This window comes from Pelodiscus sinensis, chromosome 4, assembly GCF_049634645.1.
Source record: "Pelodiscus sinensis isolate JC-2024 chromosome 4, ASM4963464v1, whole genome shotgun sequence".
In the NCBI taxonomy this organism is placed as follows: domain Eukaryota; kingdom Metazoa; phylum Chordata; order Testudines; family Trionychidae; genus Pelodiscus; species Pelodiscus sinensis.
In genome coordinates, this window is record NC_134714.1 from 106,529,065 (window position 1) to 106,555,904 (window position 26,840).

Genomic DNA, 26,840 nt, shown 5'->3' on the forward strand with positions numbered 1-26,840 from the left:
GCAAAGAAGTCAGAAAGTGCTGTGGCAACAGAGGATAAGGAAGGGTTAAATCCTGGTGGCATTTAGGGGAGGAGGTGAATGGCAAGGAGGAAGCTCCCCAAAGTCCCAGAGCAAGGACAGAAAAGTGAAAATAGGAGTGAGGGTGACTGCAAAAGAAAGCACCATTACCTGCTTTTGCAGAAGCAAAAAACTGGCAGCAAGCATAGCAGATGGAGCATAGCTGGACTGTGCAGCCGAAAACATTGATCCACCTCTGTGACCTGTAGAGAAAAGTAACCCAGAAATCCAGATTGTGGGAGACAATGGAAATAACTATTACTGGTCAAATTCAAGGAAAACCCAAATCCTGTACACCTGTTACTCTGTTGATTCAAAAAAATAAACACACCACACAAGCCAATTTTCTGAAGACTGCATTTTGAATATCATAATATATATATATGTGCATTTCAGTTTCATTTTTACAGATATAAACTCAGTTCATTTTAACCTGAATTAAATTTTGGAGGCTTACATTTAAATTAAGGTAGCTTGTTTAATATCACTTGTAACAGCAGGTGACATTTAATATAAAAACAGCCAAAAGAATGAATGTTTGCTTTAAAAGATTTGACACCAATGATCAACACAGGATCAAACTATTAATTTAGATTTTCAGAGAAAAAAGGGGGGCAATAAACCAGTCCATTCACAGCATCTTACTGCCGACTTCTAGATAGAGTGGTTTTGATGGTGGTCCCAGGGGGAACTTTATTTTGCCTTCTAGCTAAAATATGAGGTACTATAACAGCAGGAGGTGCTAGAGATGAGGGGAAAATTATGGCTTCAAAAGTGAAAGCTTAGTGAAACCTCAAACATCCCATCTGGATTAGGCAAACAAGAGCATATATTAATGCTGGGAGTGCAAAAACAGGGAGGAAAATGTAGTGGTTAAAGCCACTACCAATTGCTGGAAAAAAAACAGGATGAATTATTTTACAAAATTAGGAATAAACTGCAATCATAAATCAAGTCCAAGTTAGCCGAATTCAATTTTTAATAGATTGCATATATAGATGTTTCATCCACACACTTCAACTCTTTAAGAGCAGAATTTTATGTCCAATTTACATACTTCAGAGAAGATAATGTTTCTCAGTTCTTACATTAAGATTTTGTCTCCAAATTTCCACTTGTACATTGAGAGCTTTAAGAAAAACAAAGGACACAGAGGGTGTTGCCTTTTTTTTTTTTTTTTTTTTTTTAGCAGCAATGAAATATCACTAGCCCCTTTTTACATAACCGAATTCAAGTCACAACCAGAGGTGACTGCACCACAAAGTCACCGGGTACAAAACTGCTAGTTAATTTTAAATTAATAACTTGAAATTATTTTCCCCGTTACATCCCTTTTTTTTTTTTATAAACAGCAAACATTTTGCTATTTTTGTACATAGGCTAGCAGGCTTGTTTCAATATGAAAGTGCTAATTCATTTACAGATTTACCAGTTATGTAGTGCTACAATAAGTGTCCAATATTCTACAATATGAACAATCTTGATAAATGGAAATGATGAAGATTAAGTAAGGCTATCCAATTACCTTATCTTATTTACATTAAAAGAATAAACACCCAATAGAGAGTAGGGACAGGGAAGAAATATTGGGCAAATATTCATACTGCCACAAGTGTAAAAATTAAATCAGCCTCCTAGCTTTTACTGTAAATGAGACATTTTTAAATAGTCCTGCAGCCCTTGCCTATTTTTTCCTCAGAAAAAGAAAAGCTGCCTTCATGACATCCCCTCTTGATTTCAGGTTTCCACAGTGTGTCATTTGAAGCTTTAAAGTCAGGTTCTTCCTATCTTCAAAAAACCTCTGGTTTGCTTTCCAGTATTAGGTTGCATGATCAGGTCCCACTTCCTGGGTGGTTGGTTTTTGTGTTTTTTTGTTTTTTGTCCAATTTATTTATCAATTTGTTTAGAGTGAGTTGTAAATAACATGAACCAGTTCTGGAACCACTATTGGGAGGAACACAAGCTCTTCACTACAATCACACAGTAGCAGGAAAAATGATAATTCAATTCATTCCTGAGGCTGGGCCTCCAAAATTGAACGAACTTGGCACAACCGGAGCATTGAATTTGTATCCTCCATGCTTTTCAATCATTTTGGATTCTGAAAGACAAAAATATTTTAGTAAAATGTAAACTATCAAAAAATGTAAGTATCACAATCCTGGTCTGTGAATAACACAATCTAGTGTTTGTGAATGCCTCAAATTTTGGGGATTGAACTTGAGATATCTAAAAATATACCTTGCTGTGCAACCCTCTAAAATCAGATTCCTTTAAGGTTTCTACTTAGGGTACCCAAAATTGTTACTTACTTTTGAATCTCTTGGCAACAAATTTTACTATGATTTAAAAAAGATAGAGAATATTAATACTAAAAATTCAAAAATTTATATTCTAAAAATTTATAAGTGAAGTGCTTCTTGCGTGCGGTGTTCTTGAAATGCAGCTGAAAGTGCGGCCTCCAGATTGCTACTGAACTTCCTGTGCTTTCTGATTAATAAGAGACATTCTAGGGACAAGACAGTCAAATCACTAAAAAAATGCACTTACACTAAATAAGCACCATTTGAACTTCAATGAACAATTCCATGTTCCTACAAAGATTCAACTGTAGGAGAGGGAAATATAAATGGAACCAACAGGAGAAAGTTGATCTTTATGAACATGTGAACACACAAAATAAACTGTTTGCTTCCAGTTAAGGTTGCTACACCACATAGCTGGTGCAAACTACATGAAACAGAAAGCACGGAAATTATTCAACATCCTCTACATTCCATTTATTCAGTTCTAATGCTCCATCTCAGCTACCTCTCTACCAACCACACAGAGTCCATGTCCATAGCCTCATTTTGAAGAGACCAACGGTTACAATTAAACTTTGTCCATGTTGTCTGGTTAAGTCAGTTTCCACGTGTTTTAAGAATTTAGGTGAGATATGGCTTTTCAACAAGTTACAATGCGCACACAAATCAAGACCTGATATAGATCAAATGCACAACATACACTCCTGTCCACCTTTCCGGCAACCAGAGGGTTACAGTAGCCATCAGAATATACTGTTTCCAACTCCACATGGAACATTTGTTGCCTGATTATTTCCTCTCAGACAACTCTCCTAATCAGATACCTTTGAACGATGCCTCTCTTCCTGCAAATGCCAGGGGCAATTCAGACTTGTCTGTGCCTCTTCTGCACTCAGATCAGACAAATACTGCTTCCAGAACTGTAAGGAAGCACTGAGAACCAGAACCTTGCATGTGCCATGAGCCCCATGCACGGCTCCAGTTCTGCAAAAAGGGCTGAAAAGTTATTCAGTTAGGGAAATGCATGCATTCTAACCTTCTCCAACACAGAGCATTGTTAGAAGTATGCTCAGGGGCAGAGCGCCAAGCTGGTGCTATCGAAAATTCCTGGCTGACTTAAGCATGCAAAGACATTACCAGATGATATATGTCAAATGAGCCTCAAAAGCTGTTCCATCCAGTAGCTGAAATTTAAAACTGACCCTTTTCATAGCAGGTCTGGACACATATGGATAAAGACATCCAGAGTTCCAACAAGTGTTTGAAAACAGATCATGAACTAAATTCTGATAAAGATTAGGAAGAAACTTTCCTTATGGATAATATGTTCTACTGCTTCTCATTGGGTTGCACTTTTTCTTTCAAGCAACTGATATCGGCTGCAGACAGGCAGGATTCCTGGCTAGAACTTAGCCTGGTCTGATTTAGCATGCTGTTACTCAACCCTATTTAATTTTATACAGGGACTCAAAGTATCTCTGAAGAACTTCTGAATGCAATGCAAAAAAGGGGGAGATCAGTCCAAGGAAACAACAGATTTTTCCTATCCCCACTCAGACATACTGGAGTGGAAGTAATAAAAAGAACGGATTTTTCCAATCTGAATATTGACCTATTCCCAGACATACTAGAGAGGAAGTAGTAAAAACCTAGAAGGAAAATATGCTTGTATTGAAGAATGATTATTAATACTGTAGTATTTTATAAACCTGTTAAGGAATGATCACATGGCAGCTTTAGAGATGCCCAAGCTACTATTAACCATGGTCAGTGGACTCTAGCACTTGATTCTCCTAGCTACAGATGGTCTACTTGCTTTCAGGCACAGGCATTTAGGGAAAAAAGTAACAAATAATGCATTCCAGGATGCCAGTTCTACTAAGTTATTTGCAGTACTGCTCACATTTACAATGTTAATGTCACGTGCTGAGGTTTTGTATTAGCTCAAGGAAGACTGGTTGCTTGTGAGGCACTGCAGATGCGGGAAGCAGGGTGGAAAAGGTAAACCTTTTTTACAAGAATCTGAAGTATAAAACTACACACTCACAGACAGTACACTAAGGTTCTTCTAGACAGATTTTGAAATTCTTACTAACTAGGTAAGCTAGGAAATGTGTCAACGACAGTCAGGAGGATAATAGATTCCTTGCCAAGTGACTTGATTATCTACTTTGGAATGAACCTGGAATGGGACATCTTTTCCCTTAAGTGGACTGAACTTCCCTGTAAAGAGTCGTGGGTCAGAGAAAGATATTCCACTTGCTGAATCCCAAGAGATGAGTAAGATTGATGGATACTTGCAGCGGTGACTCCATACGAGTCTCTGTTATGGGAGTGAAAGGTACCCACAGATGCAAACAAGCCACAGAGAAAGTCTGGTCACCCAGCAGAAGGACATTTCACTATTGAGATCAACTGTGACAGAGCTTTGCTCCTCCAGCTCCTTGTATTTTGAGCACCTCATGATCTTCTGTTTGGCTGCTCTGTTGTGATGGGGGAGGAGGGAACAAAGAGAATAAAGGAGCTTGGCAGATGGTCTCTGTTTGGGGAGCAGCGCTGTGGAAGTTCTGCTTACTCTCCCAATTACTTCAGAAATAAAGACTACAATGGTAGGAGCAGAGACATTCTATTTGCATTGCTGGTAGCACAGACACAGGCAACACAGAAGGGCCTAGAGCAACAATGGACAACCTAGACTAATGAGCAGATGTTCCCCGGGACAGAGACGTTTTGCTAATTGCACTTGCGTACCTAGAACTTGTAGGGTGTGCAGAGCGAATCGTAATAGCACTTCAACTAGATGCAGAGGGAACACATGGCGTTCACACTCAGTGTGTGTGATCTGCATGCACCTCATGTGCCCTTGTTTTACGTACGTCACTTTAGTAAAACTGGCAGGAAAAAAACAATGCGGACGGAAACCAGCAGAATCTGGCAAACCTGCACATGGGCACAGTAAACAAAACGTCTCCTGGACCACGCACAGAACCTGGGTGGACCGCATGCAGCTCCCATGCCACGGGTTGCCCACTACTGCCCTACAGCCTTGTGGGCCGGTCTGAGCCACCTCCAATGCATTTGGAGAGAGATCACTGGTAGAACAATTTTAAGCACAAATATTGATCGTGTTACATTATCAAAAGCCAAAACATTAAGATGGAAGTTACTGCTGAGCTATTCAAAACACACTGTCCTCTCTCTTTGGGCTTCCCAGTACAGCCCACACACCATGGCTTGGTGACATGTACACTTTTTTTGGGAAGGTCTATCTGTGTGACATGCTGAGTGTATCATCATGTAAAGAGTAAAAAAAAAAAAAACAACCAATGCTATAAAGTATTAATGGGAGGGTACCATGGGCTGCCCGCCTTTGATCTGCTAGAGTTGCTATGTCTTGTAACTGTTTTCTTTGTTCTTCATTAAGACCATGTGTCAAAGCTTGATACCAAACGGGGTTACGATTCTGAATTGCTACAAAGGAAGGAAAAAAAAAAAGGAAAAATCTCATTACAATATATTACATCATTCTAAATTTATTCTCAAAGCCACGGTAAGCAAAAGGCAGCCTGCATTTTGACTTGGACTCTCTCCAAGAAGAGAGAGTACTAAGAATTCAAGAAATCTTAACATCAGTATAAAAGCAACAAAAATGACTCAGAAACATTAATTCCCCTCTTTAAATACCCTCAACCTTCCCTTTTTCCACCCAAGAAGCCACATGGACTTCTCTCTCTAAGGAAGGAACTAAATTCAGAGAATAATTTGACACCAAATGGTAAACTATTATGTACTTAATTTTCCACCCAAAAATTAAAATTGTATTAAAATACAGCAGGGGGCTGTGCTCCCCTGCTGGTTATGCTCGCCAACACCCCTCTCTTTGGGAATAGGCAACTCTTGCTCAGCGTAGGATGGGCAGAGGCCGCACCAGCCCCGGCTCTTTTCCCCCCCACCCAGGCCACATCAGCCCCAGCTCTTCTCTCCCGGCCCCCTGGCCCTGGCTCTGCTCCCCGGGTTCTAGCTATGCCAACCTCGGCTCTCTTCTTCTGACCACTCTCCCCAGCCCAGGCCATGCCAGCCCTGGCTCTTTGGCCCCGATTGCGCCAGCCCTGACTCTTCCCATTTCCCCCCACGCCTAACCCTAACTCCCTCAGCTCCCGAGGAAGGCCCAGGCTGTGGCGTGCCAAACCCAGCTCTGCTCCAAGTGGCTGGCAGGGCCAAGCCCTGGTCCTGATTTCTTGGCCTCTATACAGCACTGGGCCTGCTGATGGAGAAGGGAGCTCGGCTGTAGCTAATGCTGCTGCTTATGCAGGGCTGGCGGGGCCTGGAGAATCTGAGCCCCAGGAGGGGAGCAGAGTTCGTGGCCTGAAGCTGAGGACAGGGCGAAGTGAACAATGTGCTAACACCACATGTACTAACACATGAAAACCCATTTTTTAATAGAAAGAGAGATAATGGCCAGCTAGCAGATGAAACACAGTTCTTACTCTGAAAAATTGCTTTAAATATCTGATATTCGTCAACAGGGTTGTCTTCATCATCAATAATTGTTGAATAGCCCTCCAAAGCAGTCTCTTCAGCATCATCTTCTTCCCAGTCCTCATCGTCTCCATCTTCTCCTGCCTGTTTTGCCAGAATCTCTAAATATTCTTGTCCATCTTCATCAATATCATCTTCATCACTGCCTAATTCCTCTGTAAGGCGAATGTCACAGAAGGTCTCTTTTACATATAAAGCAATGAGATTTGTTATCTTCAGAATCAAATAGTTATCTTCAGGTAGATTTTTGATTACAGAGATCAGTGATGGAATCAATACAAATGTGGTTTCACATAAAAGGGTCCACTCCTGTCCACCTCTGCCAGCATCATGCTTTCCTCAGAGGTTCCTTTCCTTATTTCCTGAGCAGTAGGAAAGGAACATGTTGTTGCCATAAGAAACCAGTTACAAATAAAAACACTACTATGGCAAGTTTGGCATGACACTTCAGAAATTTAAGACAGACATGATCCCTGACCCGAAGGAGTTTAACATCTAAAAAGTCCAGGCAGGAGCATGGAGAGAGGTGGAGAGTGATGGAAGTGACAGATGTGGACACATGCAAAAATTATGCCAAGTTTGAACTTTGTGCAGACAAAGAAGAGGAGATCAGAAGAGGAGGGAGACCAATCAGAGATTTGGAAAGGATGACTATTAGATGGACTGGAGAGAGCTGATGAGGTGGCGGTTACATTTTGCTAGAACAGCCAGGAAGGTGCTGTTTCAGATACAGAATCAAAGCACCAGAACATGGGGCATGCTGTAGCACAGTTGAAGTGTGGAGAAAAAAAGTTTCACCTACAGCTCTTTTTAAGCATTTCACATATGGTTCAAACAGATGCAAGGGGGAGAGGTATCTCTCAGTAATACTCCCTGGGAAGCAGGAGATGTCTATAAAAAAGTTGGACCAAGACAACCCTGGAGAGCAGCAGCCCAGAAATCTCAGCCTTAAAAAAGGCTTTTGTCCCAGTCAGGAAAACTGTCAAATTAATCCACAAAGGGGTTAAAAAGAAGCATCAAAACCCCAGCACAAGCTTTTTCTGGGGAGGTAGAAGACCGTAGAGAACAACAGGAAGGGGCTGTCTGTCTCCATGCCATGATATGTAGGGGACACGGAAATGTAACAGTCCTATTTCAGTTTCCTTACCCGTTTCCTCATCTTCTTCAGCATCATCATCATCATCACTGTCATTTTCATGCTCTGCATGGCAAGCATATGCTCTTTTCAATCCATTAAATAAAAGGATAAAAGCTGGCAGGATCTGTCCTGAAACTTGATTTAAAACCTGCGGTATTTGCTCCAGATCAATAAGAGCACACAAGCCCAGCACACACATCTTTCTATCATGAAGTCTAAAATACAAAACAAACATTTATCGCTCTGATTTCCCATTTCTAAATATAGAAAGTAGGGGTAGACTATACATGATAGTATTCAAACTTAGAACAGCTTACCCCAAAAAACAGTCTACATCATTAAGCCACTGTGTAATGAAGTGATTAGTGACAGGCTCCACATTATTGGGGAAACGAAGATTTTCCAAGGTATTTAACAATAGATGAGGGTTGTAATACAAAGCAGCTATGGCAACTTGGAGGCACATCGTTCGCAGCTCACTTGTTTTCACCTCTCTGGTCAATCTCTCTAATGCAGCTTCCACAAACAAAGGTATACACTGGAGAGATACAACCGTTATAAAGTCAGCATTTTAATGGACCAAACTCCCATCCCCTCAGAAACAAGAATCAATTATATAAACATCTAATAATTCCATGTTTTATAATTTTAACAACTATATTTCACAGGTACAGTTGCAGAATGGTACACAACACTGAAAAAGCAGTCTGGTACACAAAATATATCTGAGGTTATACACATAGATGAAGTAAAACAAAAAGTAACTCGAGGATATCAACATTTCAGTGTTAAATTGGTGGCAGAAGCCAAGCCAATATCAATGCAATAAATCATCAACAGTGAGTAAATTTATATGCAGTACTTGGGTTTATAATGCTACCAACGATAACCATAATGAAGAAGAGGTTACTTACCTCCTAACTGTAGTTCTTCGAGATGTGTTGCTCATGTCCATTCTGATTAGGTGTACGCACGCCGCGTGCACGGATTCCGGAGCTTTTTTCCCTTAGCAGTATCCATAGGGCCAGCAGGGAGCCCCCTGGAGTGGCGCCGGTATACCGGTGCATATATACCCCTGCTCGCCCTCCCACCCCTCAGTTCCTTCTTGCCGGCTCCTTCCGACACGGGGAGGTGGGTGGAATGCAGAATGGACATGAGCAACACATCTCGAAGAACTACAGTTACGAGGTAAGTAACCTCTTCTTCTTCGAGTGCTTGCTCATGTCCATTCTGATTAGGTGAGTCCCTAGCCGTGTCCCCCCTCCGGAGGCAGGGTCGGAAGGTGACTAACTATTATTTTATTATTCTGCAGAACACAGAACTGCCGTCCCGACAGCAGCATCCTCCCTGGCCAGCTGCGTGATTGCATAATGCTCTGCAAAGGTGTGCACTGATGACCAGGTTGCTGCCCTGCAGATCTCCAAGATCGGCACGCAGGCCAGGAACGCCGCCGACGTCGCCTGGGCTCTAGTGGAATGTGCTGTTATGCGCGGCGGTGGTTTACCCGCGCCCTCGTAGCACAGTCGAATACAGGAAGTAATCCATGAGGATATAAGCTGCGTCGAGACTGGCTGACCATACATCCTTTCTGCCACTGAAATAAACAGTTGATTTGACTTACAAAACTCTCGTGTCCTATCTATATAAAAAGCCAACGCCCTCCTAACGTCCAGGCAGTGCAGAGCCTGTTCCCTGGGCGACGCGTGTGGCTTAGGGTAAAACACTGGCAGGTAAATATCCTGGGACATGTGGAAGTGTGAGACCACCTTGGGAAGAAATCCCTGGTGTGGACGTAACCTCACTTTGTCTTTAAAAAACACTGTGTAAGGTGGTTCTGAAGTGAGAGCCTTAAGCTCAGACACCCGCCTGGCCGAGGTAATGGCCACAAGGAAAGCTACCTTATAAGATAGATGTGTCAGGGAGCATGAAGCTAGGGGCTCGAACGGGGGCTTCATAAGGGCAGTCAGGACCAGGTTAAGGTCCCACGCCAGTACCGGAGGCCTCTCATATGGCATCAACCTGTCGACTCCCTTTAGAAACCTTTTAACAAAGGGGTTGGCAAAGATAGACCCTTGGCCCCCCGCCCCCACCCCCCGGTGTGGAAGGCCGCTATGGCCGCCAGGTACACCCTTAGGGAGGCTGTGGCCAGTCCCTGTTTCCGCTGGTGGAGAAGGAATTCCAGGACAGTCGGAACCGCCCCTTCACCTGGAGCGAGTGTCCTGCCCTCCAGCCATGATGTAAACCTCCTCCACTTAGCCTCGTAAAGAGCTCTAGAGGACGGCTTCCTACTTTCCAAGAGGACCTCCTGGACATCTCTAGAGCAGGCTCGCTCCATCACTGAGAGCCACTGAGGAGCCACGCTGCTAGGTGGAGAGATGGAAGGCTCGGGTGGAGCGCCACTCCGGCCTCGCAGCTCTGAGTGATTAGATCTGGCACTAGGGGTAGCCTGAGCGGGCCCTCCACAGTCAGATCCAGCAAGGTGGTGAACCAGTACTGTCGAGGCCATACTGGCGCTATCAGGATGGCCCGAGTCCTGAACCTCTGCACTCTGAGGAGTGTGTCGTGGATCAGAGGGAACGGGGGGAAGGCACAGAGTAGACCCCTGGGCCAGCTGACCTGCAGCGCATCTCCCCGAGAGCCCTGCCCGTGCCCCATGTATGAACAGAACTCCCCGCACTTGGCTTTGTTCGGAGTTGCGAACAGGTCCAGGCGGGGAAACCCCCACCTCTGGAAGACCTCGTGAAGTACATCCCCCCTTAGCACCCACTCGTGCGCCTGGATTGAACGGCTGAGCCTGTCTGCCAGCCCGTTCCTGGTTCCTGGGAGGTGAGACTCCTCCAGAGAAATGCTGTGGACTATACACAGTTCCCATAGCTCTAGGGCTTCCCGGCACAGGGGAGAGGAACGCGCCCCACCCTGTTTGTTGATATAGAACATGGCTGTAGTGTTGTGTGTCAGCACCGCCACCACTCTGTTCTGTAAGTGGGGAAGGAACGCCCTGCAGGCCAACCTGACCGCCCACAGCTCCTTGATATTTATATGGAGGCGAGCCTCCTCTGCCAACCACATACCTTGTGTCCTGAGGTTGCCCAGGTGAGCGCCCCATCCCACGTCCGAGGCGTCCGTGACCAGCTGCACCGACGGGGACAGCTTGGTGAATTGGACCCCCGCACACACCGTGCTCTCGTCCTTCCACCAGTCCAGCGAGTGCAGGATGTCCTGGGGGATAGTTACTACCACATCCAGCGGCGACCTCAAGGGGTTGTGCGCTACCTTGAGCCACCCCTGCAATGGGCGCATGCGTAGCCTGGCGTGTTGGACCACGTAAGTGCCCGCCGCCATGTGACCTAGCAGTCTCATGCAGGTCCTCGCCGTCGTAGTCGGGAACTCCTGCAGCCCCACTACCAGCGATTGAATGGTCGAAAATCTGTCTCGCGGTAGGGACACCTTGCTCATAGGCGAGTCCAGATGGGCCCCCACAAAGTCTATGACTTGCGTGGGCTCCAGCAGTGATTTGGCCTCGTTTATGAGGCGGCCGAGGCCCTCGAACAGAGCTCTGGCCCTCGAGACATGGTTCAGTACCTGTTCTCGAGACTTGTCCTTTATGAGCCAGTCACCCATATATGGGAACACTTGGACCCTGTGCCGCCTCAGGAATGCGGCTACCACGGTCATACATTTGGTAAAGACCCTCGGGGCTGTACACAGTCCAAAGGGGAGGACCGTAAACTGAAAGTGATCCTGCCCCACCGTGAACCGGAGGAATTTTCTGTGACTTGGAAAAATTGAAATGTGGAAGTAGGCATCCTTTAAATCGAGAGCAGCGTACCAGTCCCCCTTTCTGAGCGATGGGATGATGCAGGCTAGCGTCACCATCCTGAACTTTGTCTTCCTTATAAAGGTGTTCAGGTTTCGGAGGTCTAGTATGGGACGCATACCCCCTTTTGCCTTGGGTACCAGGAAGTAGCGGGAGTAGAAACCCTTTCCCCTTACGTCTGGAGGTACCCTTTCTATGGCCCCTAGCATCAACAGGTTGGACACCTCCTGCCGAAGGAGCATCTCGTGAGAGGGGTCCCTGAAAAGGGACGAGGCTGGGGGATGGGAGGCAGGGTAGGAAAGGAAGGGGATAGTGTATCCCTGCTTCACCAGGTCTAGGACCCAACGGTCCGACGTGATCTTTAACCATCCCTGGTAAAATAGGGAAAGACGGTCCCCAAAGGGCGGACAGATAGGCGCTACTGGTACTCTGCTCTCTGGCGTACCTTCAAAATGAGGGCTTAGCTTGGTGACCGGGGGACGGCCCTGAGCTTCTCTCGGAGTCTGACCGAGGCCCCCTACGCCTGCCTCTGAAAAGGTCAGGGCGGCTATTGTTGCGGCCTCTCCTGCGACCTCTGTCATTGTTCTGCCCCCTTCTAGGGTAGGGTCTAGCCTGGAAAGAGCGCCTCTGAGGCGCCGGGGTATGTATCCCTAGCGACTTCAGGGTTGCCCTTGAGTCTTTCAGGCTATGCAGCTTGGAATCAGTCTGCTCTGAAAATAAGGCCGGCCCCTCAAAGGGCAGGTCCTGGATAGTAGTCTGCACCTCGGGTGGGATGCCAGACACCTGCAGCCAGGCACTACGCCTCATCACCACCTCTGTGGCCATGGTGCGGGCTGCCGAATCGGCTTCATTCAAGGCGCCTGGAGAGAGGTACGCGCCACTGCTTGTCCCTCTTCCGTCAAGGCCCCGAACTCCTGGCGGGATTCCGGAGGAAGCTGGCTGGCAAATTTTTGCATGGACGCCCACGTATTAAAAGCATAACGCCCCAGCATCAGTTGCTGGTTAGCTATACGGAGCTGGAGGCCCCCTGTGGCATAGGCCTTCCGGCCAAGCAGGTCCAATCTCCTAGGCTCCTTTGCCTTCGGAGTGGGGCCTGGAGGCCCTTGGCGCTCCTTCTGCCCAGCGGCCTGAACCACTATGGATCCCGGAGCCGGGTGGGTAAACAGATACTCATGCCCCTCCTGGGGTACATAGTATCGTCTCTCGACCCCCTTCTGGGTCGGCGCAATAGAGGCCGGCGTCTGCCACAGGGTTTTAGACAGCTTGTCCACCGTTTTATTCAGTGGGAGCGCCACCCGACCAGGGCCCGCTGCCGCTATGATGTCCACCATCGGATTTAAGTCCTCGTGAACCTCCTCGTGCTGGACCGCAAGGTTGACCGCCAGCCTCCGGAGCAGCTCCTGGTGCACCCTGGAGTCCATGGACGGGGGCTGAGGTGTGGGGTCAGCCAGGGCCTCGTCTGGTGAGGACGACGAGAAGTCCCTTGAGGGGATTGCCTCCTCAGTCAACTGTGCCCCTGGTTCTCCCTGACCAATAACGGGGGGGTCTCGGCCCCGACGCCATGGGTGAGCCACTTCCAGGCGGGGGGGCTGTCAAGGGGGTGGCAGATGGGGTGCTACTTCTTCGAGATGTCCCTGCTGCCGGCCCCGTAGGGGGAGGCCCCTAGGCCTGATGGTATGCCCAGGGCGTCCAGAAAACCCACTGGGGTTGCCCCTGCGACTGCTGCTGGACCATCGGATCCCGGTGAGATGATCTGACCGACAAGCGGGACCTATGGTGGGGCTGCGACCTATATGAGGGCCCGGTCAAAGTCACTGACTCAGCCTCCGACTCCGAAGAGTACTCTGATGCTGACCAGGGAGGCGCTGATGAAGACTGCACCCTACGTTGGTCTGCCATGGCCGATGGCTTGCCCCTGTGCACCACACGCGGTGCCTGTGGTGGCATGAGTGGAGGCCTTTGCTGCGGCGGTACCACGCCCGGGTGCATCTGATAGACCGGTGCGTACCCCTCTGGTGCCGTCACGTGCATCGGTGCTGCGCTCTGCTGCTGTGCTCCCAAGGAGTAAGCAGGGATCGGTGCCGGGAGCGGCAACAGCGTCGGTGCCGTATGGGGCGCCTGTTGCGGCACCGCAGGCGGCGCGTAATACGGTGCGGGGCCCTGCACCGCCCAGGGAGCCGTCTGCGACACCGGACCCTGCACCGGTGCCGGTGCCGTCGGCGTAGCAAGCCCACACGCTCCCGGAGTCGCTGCCGGTGCCGTGGGGAGCGGGCCCGGGGTCAGTGCTGGTGTTCGTCCCGGCTCCGGTGCCGGTGTTCTCCCCGGCACCGGGGGAAACTGCTGCTGCTGGGCCGAGGCCTGCCCGTCGCCCAGAGGGTCCCACGGCTCAGCCCTGTCCTGCTGGGGGGCACTAGAGGCCTGTGCCGGTGCGGTCCGCTCCTGCGGTACCGGGGCCACCCCTTCATCCACCGCCATGTGGATGAGGTCCCGGGCCGCCTCAAAAGCCTCTGAGGTGGAAGGCTGACGGACCTCTCCTAGCCCCACTGTCTGCCCAGGGCTCTTGCCCTTGTCCGGGCTGTGCCTCTTCCTAGAGGACTTAGAAGAAAGGTGCCCCTCCTTAGGGCGCACCTTCTGGGCACTCCTCTCTGCCGAGAGACCCCTCGAGCTCTTGGAGGCCCTCGGCACCGGTGATCTGCGTCTCGGTGCCCTGCTGTCCGACCGTGCCGCCGTTGGTGCGCTGCGGCCGGAGTGAGGCCGCTCCTCACCCTGAGGCTGCAGTGCCGACTCCATTAGCAGGAGTTTCAGTCGGAAGTCCCTCTCCTTCTTAGTCCTGGGTTTAAAGCTCTTGCAGATAGAGCAGCTTTCAGCTCGATGAGCCTCACCCAGACACTTAAGGCAGTCAGAATGAGGGTCTCCGCAGGGCATAGGCTTGGAGCAGGAGGCACAGGGTTTGAAGCCCTGGGGCCCCGGCATGCCCTCCCCTCGCGGGAGCGTTCCACTGCTCCCTTATCTAAATAACTATTTACAGTTTACTTAAGTAGTTGTTAAGTAAATAGTTAACTAGATAAGAAACTTCAACTGCGAACTATAATATAATACAACCGGTAAGAGATAAGCTGCTAAGAGATAGGCAATAGCCTGAAGCACACTCCAGCTACCAACACGGGCGGTAAGAAGGAACTGAGGGGTGGGAGGGCGAGCAGGGGTATATATGCACTGGTATACCGGCGCCATTCCAGGGGGCTCCCTGCTGGCCCTATGGATACTGCTAAGGGAAAAAAGCTCCGGAATCCGTGCACGCGGCGCGCGTACACCTAATCAGAATGGACATGAGCAAGCACTCGAAGAACATCATACTGGCTACATCTACACTGGCATGATTTTCCGGAAATGCTTAAAACGGAACAGTTTTCCGTTAGTGCTTTTCCGGAAAAGCATCCTGCCAATGTAGACAAGCTTTTTCCGGAAATACTTATTTTTCCGGAAAAGTGTCCGTGCCAATGTAGACGCGCTTTTCCGCAAAAAAGCCCCGATCGTCATTTTCACGATCAGGGCTTTTTTGCGGAAAATAAATCTGTGCTGTCTACACTGGCCCTTTTCCAGAACAGTTTTCCGGAAAAGGACTTTTGCCCGAACGGGAGCAGCATAGTTTTTCCGGAAAAGCACTGATGATTTTACAGTAGATCGTCAGTGCTTTTCCGGAAATTCAAGGGGCCAGTGTAGACAGCTGGCAAGTTATTCCGGAAAAGCGGCTGATTTTCCGGAATAAGTGGCCAGTGTAGACACAGCCATTAAGTATATGTTTAAAACTCCAATAATTTTTTAAAATTGGTATAAATAGAATATAAACATCAGTAACTCCAGAAAACAGATTTAGTCACTTCTCCTGTTAAAAAAAAAAGCACCTATGACTTTTTCCTGTAGTAACATCAGTTAGTAATACTAGATACCAGTATTACAGGATGTAAATCAAGGTATTCAGCAGAAGTAGGAGAGTAAACCCCTGTTTACTTAGCACAGGGGAAGCAGTACAGGAGAACCTCAACATCCAGAAATACTGGGAGCCATAGCTCCCAGCTTCCATAATGAGTTTCTTAACTCTCCGCAGGTGTAGAGCAGCCATATTAAGTTCCTCGCAGAGGCTGGCCCCCATTGCTCCTCCCAGGCCAGGACAGGAAACCCGCAAATATGCAGAACCGTGAATAGTGGAATCACAAGGGTCTCCTGTATTATTTCAACTAGGGATATAAAATCCCATTTAATCACTTAGCCATTATGTCTAATCAGTTAACCACTTAAATGGAGCAGAAGCCCTCCTCACTCTTAGAGACTGGTGCTGCTCTGGCCAGCTGGGGATGGCATGGGCAGGGGCTACTCCAGCCTGGCTGGAGGAGCCTCCACCTGCTTGCCATAGCCTAGCCTGGTGGAGCCCGGCGCACTGCACCATGGCTCAGCCAACTGGAGCTTGGCAGTGCCTGGCAGTTCCAGGCTGCCGGTTAAGCATAATCCAGTCAGGGTGATGTTTAAACGTGCACATCCCTAGTCTAGATTCAAAATTTTATCTGCATCTGTAAAAATGATCTGTGGATACCAGTTAATGGCTTAAACAGAGGTGGGTGGGCATCCCTCAGTTATGGCTTAAACAGAGGTGGGTGGGCATCCCTCCCCCTCCCCACCATGTCCACGCTGGAGCACCAGTCCCTGCTGTCAGAGGCAGGGGCAGCTCTGGCTGAGCTGGAACACCTCCCACCCAGCTGGAGCAGCCTCCTTCCCACAGAGGTGGAGAGGCTGCTTCAGGCCCTGCCATTTCACATCCCTAATTTCAACACAGATTAAAGTTAATCTTCAGACAAATAAGAACTAGAATCTTCAGGAAAAATCTTTACAAATATTACACTCTCTTGCACTTCTTGCCTAGAAGCCTGATCACCTTTGCCTGTACAAGTGGGGATGCTACGGACTTCACCCTCTTTCTTCATTCTGGGCTACCAAGTGGCCTATTAAATTTTTCCCTTGTGTATGCACTCGAGTTTATAATAAAATTTAATCTAACAGCTAAAAAAAAAAAAAAGGTACTCTGCACTTTAACAGTACTCCCTCATGCATGGAAGTTGTTCCAGATTATCAAATGCACTCTGCCTCTGGAGGCAGAGTATGAAATATGCATTTCTTTAGCTGTACCCATGCTGATAAACACTGCCTAATAATACTCCTAGCACTGCAGAGCGATACCTCAGCAGATACTGTTACAGTAACGCAAGACTACAACCTCTTATTTTAATAAGAACATTTGGGAATGACTTTACAGTGATTAAGATAGCAAGAAGATTTTACTAACCTGATCAATGCCACGCCCTTTGCATTGTAAAATGATGACTTCCAACAGCTTTGCAGCATGACCTTCTGCCTCTTCTCCTGCAACTCCTGTAAGCACCTGGAAAATAGACTACTACTGGTTTCATGCAGACATTTTCTATATTATTTTCCTCTGAGAAGTTAATCTACAGCTAAGATCTATATTAAAACAGTAGTATCTCAAAAACTAAAGCAAAATGCAGGACTATGTAGCACTTTAAAGACTAACAAGATGGTTTATTAGATGATGAGCTTTCGTGGGCCAGACCCACTTCCTTAGATCAAATAGTGGAAGAAAATAGTCACAACCACATATACCAAAGGATACAATTAAAAAAAATGAACACATATGAAAAGGACAAATCACATTTCAGAACAGAAGGGGAATGCAGGGGTGGAAAGGAAGGTAAGTGTCTGTGAGTTAATGATATTAGAGGTGGGGAAAGGTAGATGTCTGTGAGCTAATGGTATTAGAGGTGATTACTGGGGAAGCTATCTTTGTAATGGGTAAGGTAGTTGGGGTCTTTGTTCAATCCTCCCCGGAGAGTGTCGAATTTTAGCATGAATGACAGTTCAGAGGATTCCCTTTCAAGTGCAGATGTAAAAGGTCTTTGTAGCAGAATGCAGATAGTTAAGTCGTTGAGACAGTGTCCTTTCTGGTTGAAATGGCAAGAAATTGTTTTTCTTTGTGATCCTGTCTGATATCTGTTTTGTGGGCATTAATCCTTTGGCGAAGTGTCTGAGACGTTTGTCCAATGTACATAGCGGACGGACACTTTCGGCACATGATAGCATAGATTATATTTCTGGATGCGCAGGAATGTGTTCTTGATCTTATAACTCACTTGGTTACCTTACCTATTACAAAGATAATTGGGGAAGCTATCACCTCTAATACCATTAGCTCACAGACATCTACCTTTCCCCACCTCTAATATCATTAACTCACAGACACTTACCTTCCTTTCCACCCCTGCATTCCCCTTCTGTTCTGAAATGTGATTTGTCCTTTTCATATGTGTTCATTTTTTTTAATTGTATCCTTTGGTATACAGGCAGTCCCCGACTTACGTCGGATCCGCACTTACGTCGGATCCGCACTTACGTCGGATCCGCACTTACGAACGGGGCTTTCTCGCCCCAGAGGTCGAGGTAGCGGATTGCTACCTGCGAGCTCCGGGGCGAGAAAGCCCCGTTCATAAGATGCTCCGGTGCCCCTGGTCTGCTGGAGACCGTCTCCAGCAGACCAGAGGCACCGGGCGGGTTCCCGCGCTTCTGAGGCTTTGCCAGAGCCGCCCCCCCCCCCCCCCCAGCAGACCACAGGCACCGGGACTGAAGCCGCAGCCGCGGGGGGTCCCGCGCCTCTGAGGCTTTGCCAGAGCAAAGCCTTAGAGGCGCGGCACCCCGCTGCGGCTCTGCTCCCATATCCCTGGTCTGCTGGGGGGGGGGGGGGGCTAGTGTGCCCCCCCCCCCAGCAGACCAGGCTTTTGTTTTGGACCCTGGAGCAGAGCAGCTGGGGCGCTGCCGATTGGTCCTGCAGCGCCTTCTGGGCACTACTGGACCAACCCGGCAGCACCCCAGCTGCTCTGCCCCAGGTCCTGATTCAGCCGCTGCTGGCCCGTTTCAGCAGCGGCTGAATCAGGACGCCTGGGGCAGAGCAGCTGGGGTGCTGCTGGGTTGGTCCAGTAGCACCGAGGAGCGGTGCTACTGGACCAACCCGGCAGCACTCCAGCTGCTCTGCCCCAGGCGTCCCCAAGTCAGCCGCTGCTGAAACTGACCAGCGCTGACTACAGGAAGCCCGAGGCAGAGTTGCTCTGCCCCAGGCTTCCTGGAATCAGCTGCTGATCACTTTCAGCAGCAGCTGACTTGGGGAAGCTTGGGGTTCTTAAGTTGAATCTGTATGCAAGTCAGAACTGGCGGTCAGTTTCAGCAGCGGCTGAATCTGGACGCCAGTTCCGACTTACATACAGATTCAACTTAAGAACAAACCTACAGTCCCTATCTTGTACGTAACCCGGGGACTGCCTGTATATGGCTGTGACTATTTTCTTCCACCATTTGATCTGAGGTAGTGGGTCTGGCCCACAAAAGCTCATCATCTAATAAACCATCTTGTTAGTCTTTAAAGTGCTACATAGTCCTGCATTTTGCTTCAGCTACACCAGACTAACACAGCTACATTTCTATTACTATTCATAAAAACTAGAGTGTCATTTCCAGCTTTCATCGATTAAGGAAAGAATCAAAAGGGAATAAACTACAAGGTAGGTTCAGGAACATAACTGGAGATAGGCAAGCAGACCAAAGAAGTGGTTGCAAGCTACCTGCTTTTTCTGCCAAAATGTTCCATCTTAGTATGGATACATGTTTATAAAGAGCACTTGCCCTTTGGAAAATGTTTATTTGCACAAAAGATTCAGTGAATTTTAACAATTCACATAGAATTTTACAAAGCTTGTTTATAACATTTTTATTGTCAACCAGGAACCAGAAAACACTATGCAATCTAGGACTAACCACAGCCTCACTATTGTGCAGTCTTATGGTGTGTCAGGATTGGTTGCAGCCTCACTATTGTGATGAAGGGAACACCATTTGTCATCCAACTACAACCTGACAAAATTGAAGTGACAATGCAAAGGGTAGAAAATATTGAGAGACTGTGTAGTCCAGTACAAAAATATAGTCCTCCTGACTCCGGTTCACTCTATGTTCTATCCCTAGCTCTACCACAGATCTTCTCTATGGCCCCGGGCTAGTCATCTCATCTCTGTGCCGATTTCCTTTCCCATGTTCTTTATCATGTCTATTTTCAACTAAAAATCTTTGGGGTATGTGCACAATAAAGCTCCAGTCTCAAATGGGGATTTTAGGCACTGTTGTAATACAAATACAGTAAGTAAGACTCGATACCAGTCACTACCTGTGCATATTAATATTCTTATGTTACGCACAACTTATTTTTGGGAGTCTTACTTTAACTAACCCCTTGAGATAGTGACTAAATAATTTCCTTTTTTTAAAAGCTGCTTTTCCTTGCACAGTCATAGCAAACATCATACATCAGAAGGGTACAAATTAAAAGTTTCCAGTTTGAGAATCTATAATAAAAGAAAAAGTACATTTTTCCACACAAAAAAAAGTTTGTTTGATACACGAGCCAGTAAGTAAAAATGTTACATAGAATGAGTTTGCCTACCTTTTTGCACATGCTGTAGATCATTTCAAGATATTTTGTGTCAGACAGAAGAGTGTCTGTATCAACCGTTACATAATTATGCAAGAGAGGCATCATATCTATTAAACAAGAATAATCAGTTAGCTGTTCTGTGTATTTTTTCTGTGTAATATATAGCTTTTAAGCTTACCGTAAGCTACTTAAACAGTGTTGGCTCTGAAAGATGTTACCTGACAAACCTCGTTATATAGGTGATTTAAGCAAAACTATTTTGGTCAACATAATGTATAGCAAATACAGCTCTCTAGCAAACATTTCACTCTAGATTTATTTAATTAACTTATGCCTTCAAAACAAAGTTACTAAACCTCCATATTTTAGGTTATATATTTTTATTAGATTTTTTTACCTGTGAAGTAATCAAAGCCATCTTGCTGAAAAACTTCAAAAACAAGAGGCAAAAGTTGCCACATCTGTGCAGAGACTTGTTGACACGTCAGACTGTGAGCCAAGGAAAATATCTCCTCATAAAATTCTAAAATGGAAGTAGCACTTTATTAAAATATAATGCAAATGACAGGCTTAAATAATTCATGCAAACAAGGAGACAAATACCTAAAACATGCTGCTGTAAAACTGTTCCAATGACTTGCAAACAGATCCCTTCCAGCTGTTGGGTAATCTGAAAGAGAAAGTTTAAATGAGTTTCAAGCACATGTAAAAATTGGTTTAAAATACATTTTTAAATAAAATTCCATAAAGCACCTTACTAGAGTGCCATCTAATAAACAATACACAATTATGTTTCTCAAACACCACGGCTACGTCTACACTGGCCCCTTTTCCGAAAGGGGCATGGTAATTTCAGAGATCGTAATAGGGAAATCCGCGGGGGATTTAAATATCCCCCGCGGCATTTAAATAAAAATGTCCGCCGCTTTTTTCCGGCTTTTAGAAAAGCCGGAAAAGAGCGTCTACACTGGCCCCGATCCTCCGGAAAAAGCGCCCTTTTCCGGAGGATCTTATTCCTACTTCAGCGCTACTTCAAAGTAGGAATAAGATCCTCCGGAAAAGGGCGTTTTTTCCGGAGGATCGGGGCCAGTGTAGACGCTCTTTTCCGGCTTTTCTAAAAGCCGGAAAAAAGCGGCGGACATTTTTATTTAAATGCCGCGGGGGATATTTAAATCCCCCGCGGATTTCCCTATTACGATCTCTGAAATTACCATGCCCCTTTCGGAAAAGGGGCCAATGTAGACGAGCCCCACATGTATTATAACTGCATCATTACAACAAATAATCTGTCAGGCTCTCTCTAACATACTTTTCACAGGCCACCACTCTTCTTTGCTTCTTGGAGGAATCTTATTTAGGGATGTCTTTGTTCTGGAAATTAAGGGTATTTCTACACTCAGAATCACAGCCGGAGCACTTCAGTGCATCTACTGATGCTGACATGCGTAGCTGGATTTGTCGTACCCTTAAGCTGAGGCACTGCGGTAGGTCAATAGGAGCATGCAGAATAAGGAGTAAAGGACGTTGGCGGGGGCTGCCCTCAGCATTCAATTGGGGGTGGAGGGGGTCTACTCTAAACCTGCTAAATCGAAAGCTAGAAGATCAACCTCCAGAGGATCCGTCTTTTCCGTGGTGTAGATGTACCTTTTCTCTAGAGGTCATAACTAGGTCAGCGCTGGCTAAAATGGGGGGTAGATCAGCATAGTTATGTCATTAAGGAGTGAAGGGTTCCCCCCCCCACACACACACTCTTGACTGACATACATATGCCAGTGTAAGTTTTAAATGCCTGCTATGCCTAAGCATATAAGAAAAACTCCTTCAATGCGTTTCACCTTATGCAGATTTTGCAATACTTGGTTGTATGACAGACAGGATACTGGTACAACAGCAGCAAATGGATTCAATATTACAAATTGATTACTGATGTAATTATTGCCCGCCCAGTATAGACAGCACCAAGTCAGACATTTCTTGTACAAATGGGAAGGAAGACTGTACATTTGCTACGGGCAACCCAAGCAAATGATATCACTCAATGTTAGCAGCTGACGCCTCCATCTGCTAGTACACAAGAATTATATCCAAATATCTAGACTGCTATAGAAATGTGTAAGATGTACAAGATCTTAAATGGCAAAATTGTATGCTCCCAGGCTGTATATACACAACATAGCTATGATTATATACATGTGTGTGCAGGAGTAAATAAGATTAATAGATTTTTAAGTAAAAAGATTTTAACATTGGTAGAAAGCACATTGTTGTTTTTTTCATTCAATGCACAACAAAAATCCTTTTTTCTAGCATCGTGACTTAATTGCTTTGAAAGAGTTTTTCCTTACCTCTTTGTGATCTTCAACTACACTGAGGAGTGTATCAATGGTATTCAAAATTCCCATTGCTGTCACTGCTTTGTCATCACTGCCTTCTTCATCTGGTCCAGTCTGAATGACCTGGTTAAATGTCATTGCCTGCACAGTAACAGTAAAAACCCGGTAAGCGTCATTCTGGAAGCTGAAGAGGGAATGGTCAGGCATAGACTACTGCACAAGTTTGAGACTCTGTACACTGAAATTTTGATATATTGCCTGTTAAAATAACCAATGCAGGTAAAAGGAAATTATTTGAAATATCCCTCAAAAATCAGGTTGTTCGTTTTTTTTTTCCAAATTTTCTATTTTCCAAAATCCCAAATGTCTCAATTCTGAAACTAAGTCTTTTGAATAATCAGGGTTTATATGTATATTAATAAAAGTAGATCCGCAATTGTATATAAACGAGTATCATTTACCATACATACAACAAGGAATAACTCAACAGTTTACAAAAACAGAGATGATGAGTTTACAAAAACAGAGATGATTCTAAAACAGAATAGAATGAGTAGTTTTGTACCATGGAGCTAAAGCAGATTATTGTACATGCATTATTTTAGAAGAAACAAAAAATTCGTTATAAACCATTACACCTGGATACTAAGACATGGTGGGCAAGATAGGTCTCACAGGCCGGATTTGGCCTGCCAAGCCACCAGTCCCAGCCCCTGGACCACCCTGGACCCTCAGGCACACTGTTGCTGGCTGTTTTAAGCAAAAGGCTGCTCTGTGTGGCTCTCTGCTCTGGATAGAGGGAGAGATTTCATGTGATCTCCCTGCCTCCAGCCCAATCCTCAGCTCCTATTTGTCAGAGACTACCAGCCAATAGGAGCTGAGATTGGCCTGCAGGAGGAGAGCAGCACAAGCCTCTCCCTGAGAGCCACCTGGAGAGAGCAGCCTGCATTTTTAAGCCATCTGAGGCTGTAGCAGGCAGGAAGCCCAGCCTGCCTTGAGAATGTTGTGGGGGTGCTCAAGGGCAAATGACAAACTATCGTGTATCTAAGGAAAAAAAATCCCTTCACTTTAACAGACTTACCAAGTGCTGGGTCATTTCTACTGCAATTGGAGTAACCTCTTCACTATATTCACAGATCATTTTCTGAATCACATTGGTAAGATCATCATTTTCAGTCTCTCTTATAATATGAAGCAGAGCTTGCATTACAGGTCTAATGAATGGTGTAATATATTCCTTAGCTGCAAAGTTGACATAAAACACCAATTATGTTGATTCTTTCACTCTTGTTATAAAATCACTGTATCAGTCTAAGAAAACCAGAAATACACACTTCAATACTAATGAAATATTTGACTTGTAATGTACAGAAAATATTTAGGCTAACTAAAGCCAAACTGCAGTAACTGGGAATAGTGGGCTCCATGTGGATGCACCCAGTAAACAAAATGTCCTGGCCCACCAGTAGCTTACCCTGATAGGTCAGGAGCCAAAGTTTACCGACCCTTCCCATATTTTAGAAGTTGGCATCACAAGCAACATCCAAACATTTTGCTAGAACTCGTTATAATTGAACAAATATGTATTCACATAGTCCACTGTGACATCATAAAATACAGCACCACCTTGTGACCTATTGGCCGCACAGCCGATACAGCATTTCCATTTTTCTATCATTTCAAAGGAAACTGAACTGCCACGCATCCACGATCCACTGGGCGGACTAGACAGATTTCGGGCTTCATAAGTTTCCTGCCTTTTGTCAATTCTGCCATACCTGAGCACATCCATTCAGACATTTAGCATAGCCTGTCTTTAAAGGGTTTGTTCAGGCAGACATCAAGTGGCTGTAGAACAGAAGTTAAGACTGCAGGTATTACAGCCAAAGTAGTTTCATTTTTTTGGCCATGTTTCACCTCATCCATCTTGTGCACTCAAATGAGCATAGCAGGTTTCTTAAGAGGTGCGCCTGGTCTCTTATTCGATATTCAACAGCTCCACCTTCATCCATCCATCCATCCATCCCTTTCCCATAGGAGGATACTAGCAGAAAACATCATGGTTTTAGGCAAGGTTTTCTTACAGGACAGAGTTTTGATCCATTGGCCAAATACGACAAAGCCATCATAAAATGGATTTTTTCATGGACAGTGGTTTTATTAAATTTTTTTCATCATGTGACAAAGTGGGGGGATTTACTTGGTTTTCCAAGTGTTTGCATGCCAAGGGGATGGGATTCAGTGCCCCAGGTGTTACTGTTTTAAGTAATTAAATAGCTTCCCTAATGGAGACCAGACCCACTGGAGACCTCAAGGTCCAGCTTGGACAACACAACCAGTTCTGGCCAGTGGGAAGACAATGAGCTGTAGAGAGAAGATGTTGGTGACCTGACTAGCTGGTTCCAGTGAAGAGGTGAAAGGAGAGATGGAGAACACAGGGGTCCAAGTGATGCTGTTTATCTGGACAAAAGACAAAGGCCAGGGGAAGGGCAGTTGGGGAAGGGATATCGGAGACTCAGCAGAAAGGAGGGGGCTTGAACTAGGGAGCACAGGCAGAGCCCACCTGGATGCAGGAAAGACCTAAGACATGCTGTGCTGAGGGAGGCCAGGCCTGGGGGCCTTGAGAGTTCCTGTGTTGTGTTCACATCCTCAAACCCTCATGTTTTACACTGGCTGAGACTCACTGCAGTCTAGAGGTAGAAATGTAGCCGTGTTAGTCTGGTGCAGCTGAAACAGACTATTTGATCTGAGGAAGTAGGTCTGGCCCACAAAAGCTCAACACCTATTAAACCATCTTGTTAGTCTTTAAAGTGCTACACAGTCCTGTTTTTTGTTTCAGCAGCAGTCTAGAGAACACTGTTGCATTATTCCCTCTGTGAGTCAAAAAGCAAATGGACTTCCTGAGGTGGCCCACGACAAGAAAAAAGCTTACTGAAGGTGCAGAGAGATGCAGTCTTGGGAGGCAGAGGGGCTTAATTCCTGAGAATGGACCTCTAAGAAGGGCTGTGGCACTGAAGAGAGTTCCGCATAGGTATTGTAAGTCGATGACCCAATACCACGGGTTTGCTCGGGTGATCCAGCCTCAGTGTTTTGTCCGTATTTCCTATTTGCGACAGTTCAAATGAATATTCCTTTTGATGTGTAATAAACCTTTAGAAAGGTCAAAATTTTCTTCAAGGTGTCACTGACAAAGACAGAGAGCAATATGGTTCATGAAGTGAGTGCACCAAATACTGACAGTTTTCTGAGTTGTGTCTATTGTCTTTCAACATTTGCAGAGCATGCAGAGGAATTCCAGTTCTAGGGACAACATGCCCTTTTGGTTGACATTCAACAACCCAATCATTGAGATCTTTGTCCAAGTCAGGAAACGAAGTGAGTTATCGGACATTTTTCTTCCTTCTTAGCCTGTCTTTTATAGCATTGTTTTTTTTGGTTTTTTTTGCCTCTCTCTTACCTGCTTTTTATTGATACAGAATTCATGAGCAGTAACACAATTACTGTTTGCTTCTGCATATTTGACAACTTCAAGTTTGAACACTGTCATAACCAGACTGTTTTCTTTTGATTTCATCGTATTATGAAAATCTTAGAAAATAATAATTTACAGTAGACTTCTAATAATCTGGAACCTTTGGGACCTAAGTGGTGCCGGATTATCGGATATAATACTATCAGGAGGTATTATAAGGTGGGTATTTATTTTTTTTATTTATATACACACACACACACACACACACACACACACACACACACACACACACACACACACACACACACACACACACACACACACACACACACACACCGTAATTTAGCAAATATACCCTGCACCCGAATATACCCTGTGGTTTTTTCCATTTGTGTAAAAAAAATCTTGTATACCCCATGCACGAATATAACCCGCGGTGTATACAAGACTTTTCTGTGCCAGGGGTATATTTATGGGGCGGGGGAAGAGGGGAGATAAGCCACTCATCGCCCCAGGTTCCAGTGCAGCAGCCAGCCTCCAGCCTCCGGGCAGGGGAGCAGGTACCACCAGCCTCCAGGCAGGGCAGTGCTCACCACCCGGTTCCTGCACAGCCGCAGGAAGAGGCAGAGGGAT

At 46.0% G+C, this 26,840-nt stretch overlaps 1 protein-coding gene across 2 annotated transcripts in view; it reads right to left on the reverse strand.

The window, feature by feature from the left end:
* Positions 1–397: 397 nt before the first annotated feature.
* Positions 398–26,840, reverse strand: part of IPO7 (importin 7) — a 66,285-nt gene continuing 39,842 nt past the window's right edge. Inside the window, exons 15-25 of one of the 2 annotated variants that reach the window (XM_075927955.1) lie at positions 23,817–23,977; positions 22,748–22,876; positions 21,006–21,072; positions 20,800–20,925; positions 20,412–20,509; positions 17,196–17,291; positions 8,358–8,578; positions 8,050–8,255; positions 6,851–7,084; positions 5,718–5,834; positions 398–2,158 (exon numbers count right to left, since the gene is read on the reverse strand). In XM_075927955.1, the coding sequence (XP_075784070.1) occupies positions 2,061–2,158; positions 5,718–5,834; positions 6,851–7,084; positions 8,050–8,255; positions 8,358–8,578; positions 17,196–17,291; positions 20,412–20,509; positions 20,800–20,925; positions 21,006–21,072; positions 22,748–22,876; positions 23,817–23,977 (1,553 nt within the window). In that variant the 3' untranslated portion in view covers positions 398–2,060. The remainder of the gene's footprint in view (positions 2,159–5,717; positions 5,835–6,850; positions 7,085–8,049; positions 8,256–8,357; positions 8,579–17,195; positions 17,292–20,411; positions 20,510–20,799; positions 20,926–21,005; positions 21,073–22,747; positions 22,877–23,816; positions 23,978–26,840) is intronic. The other variant, XM_075927956.1, reaches the window with a different exon arrangement.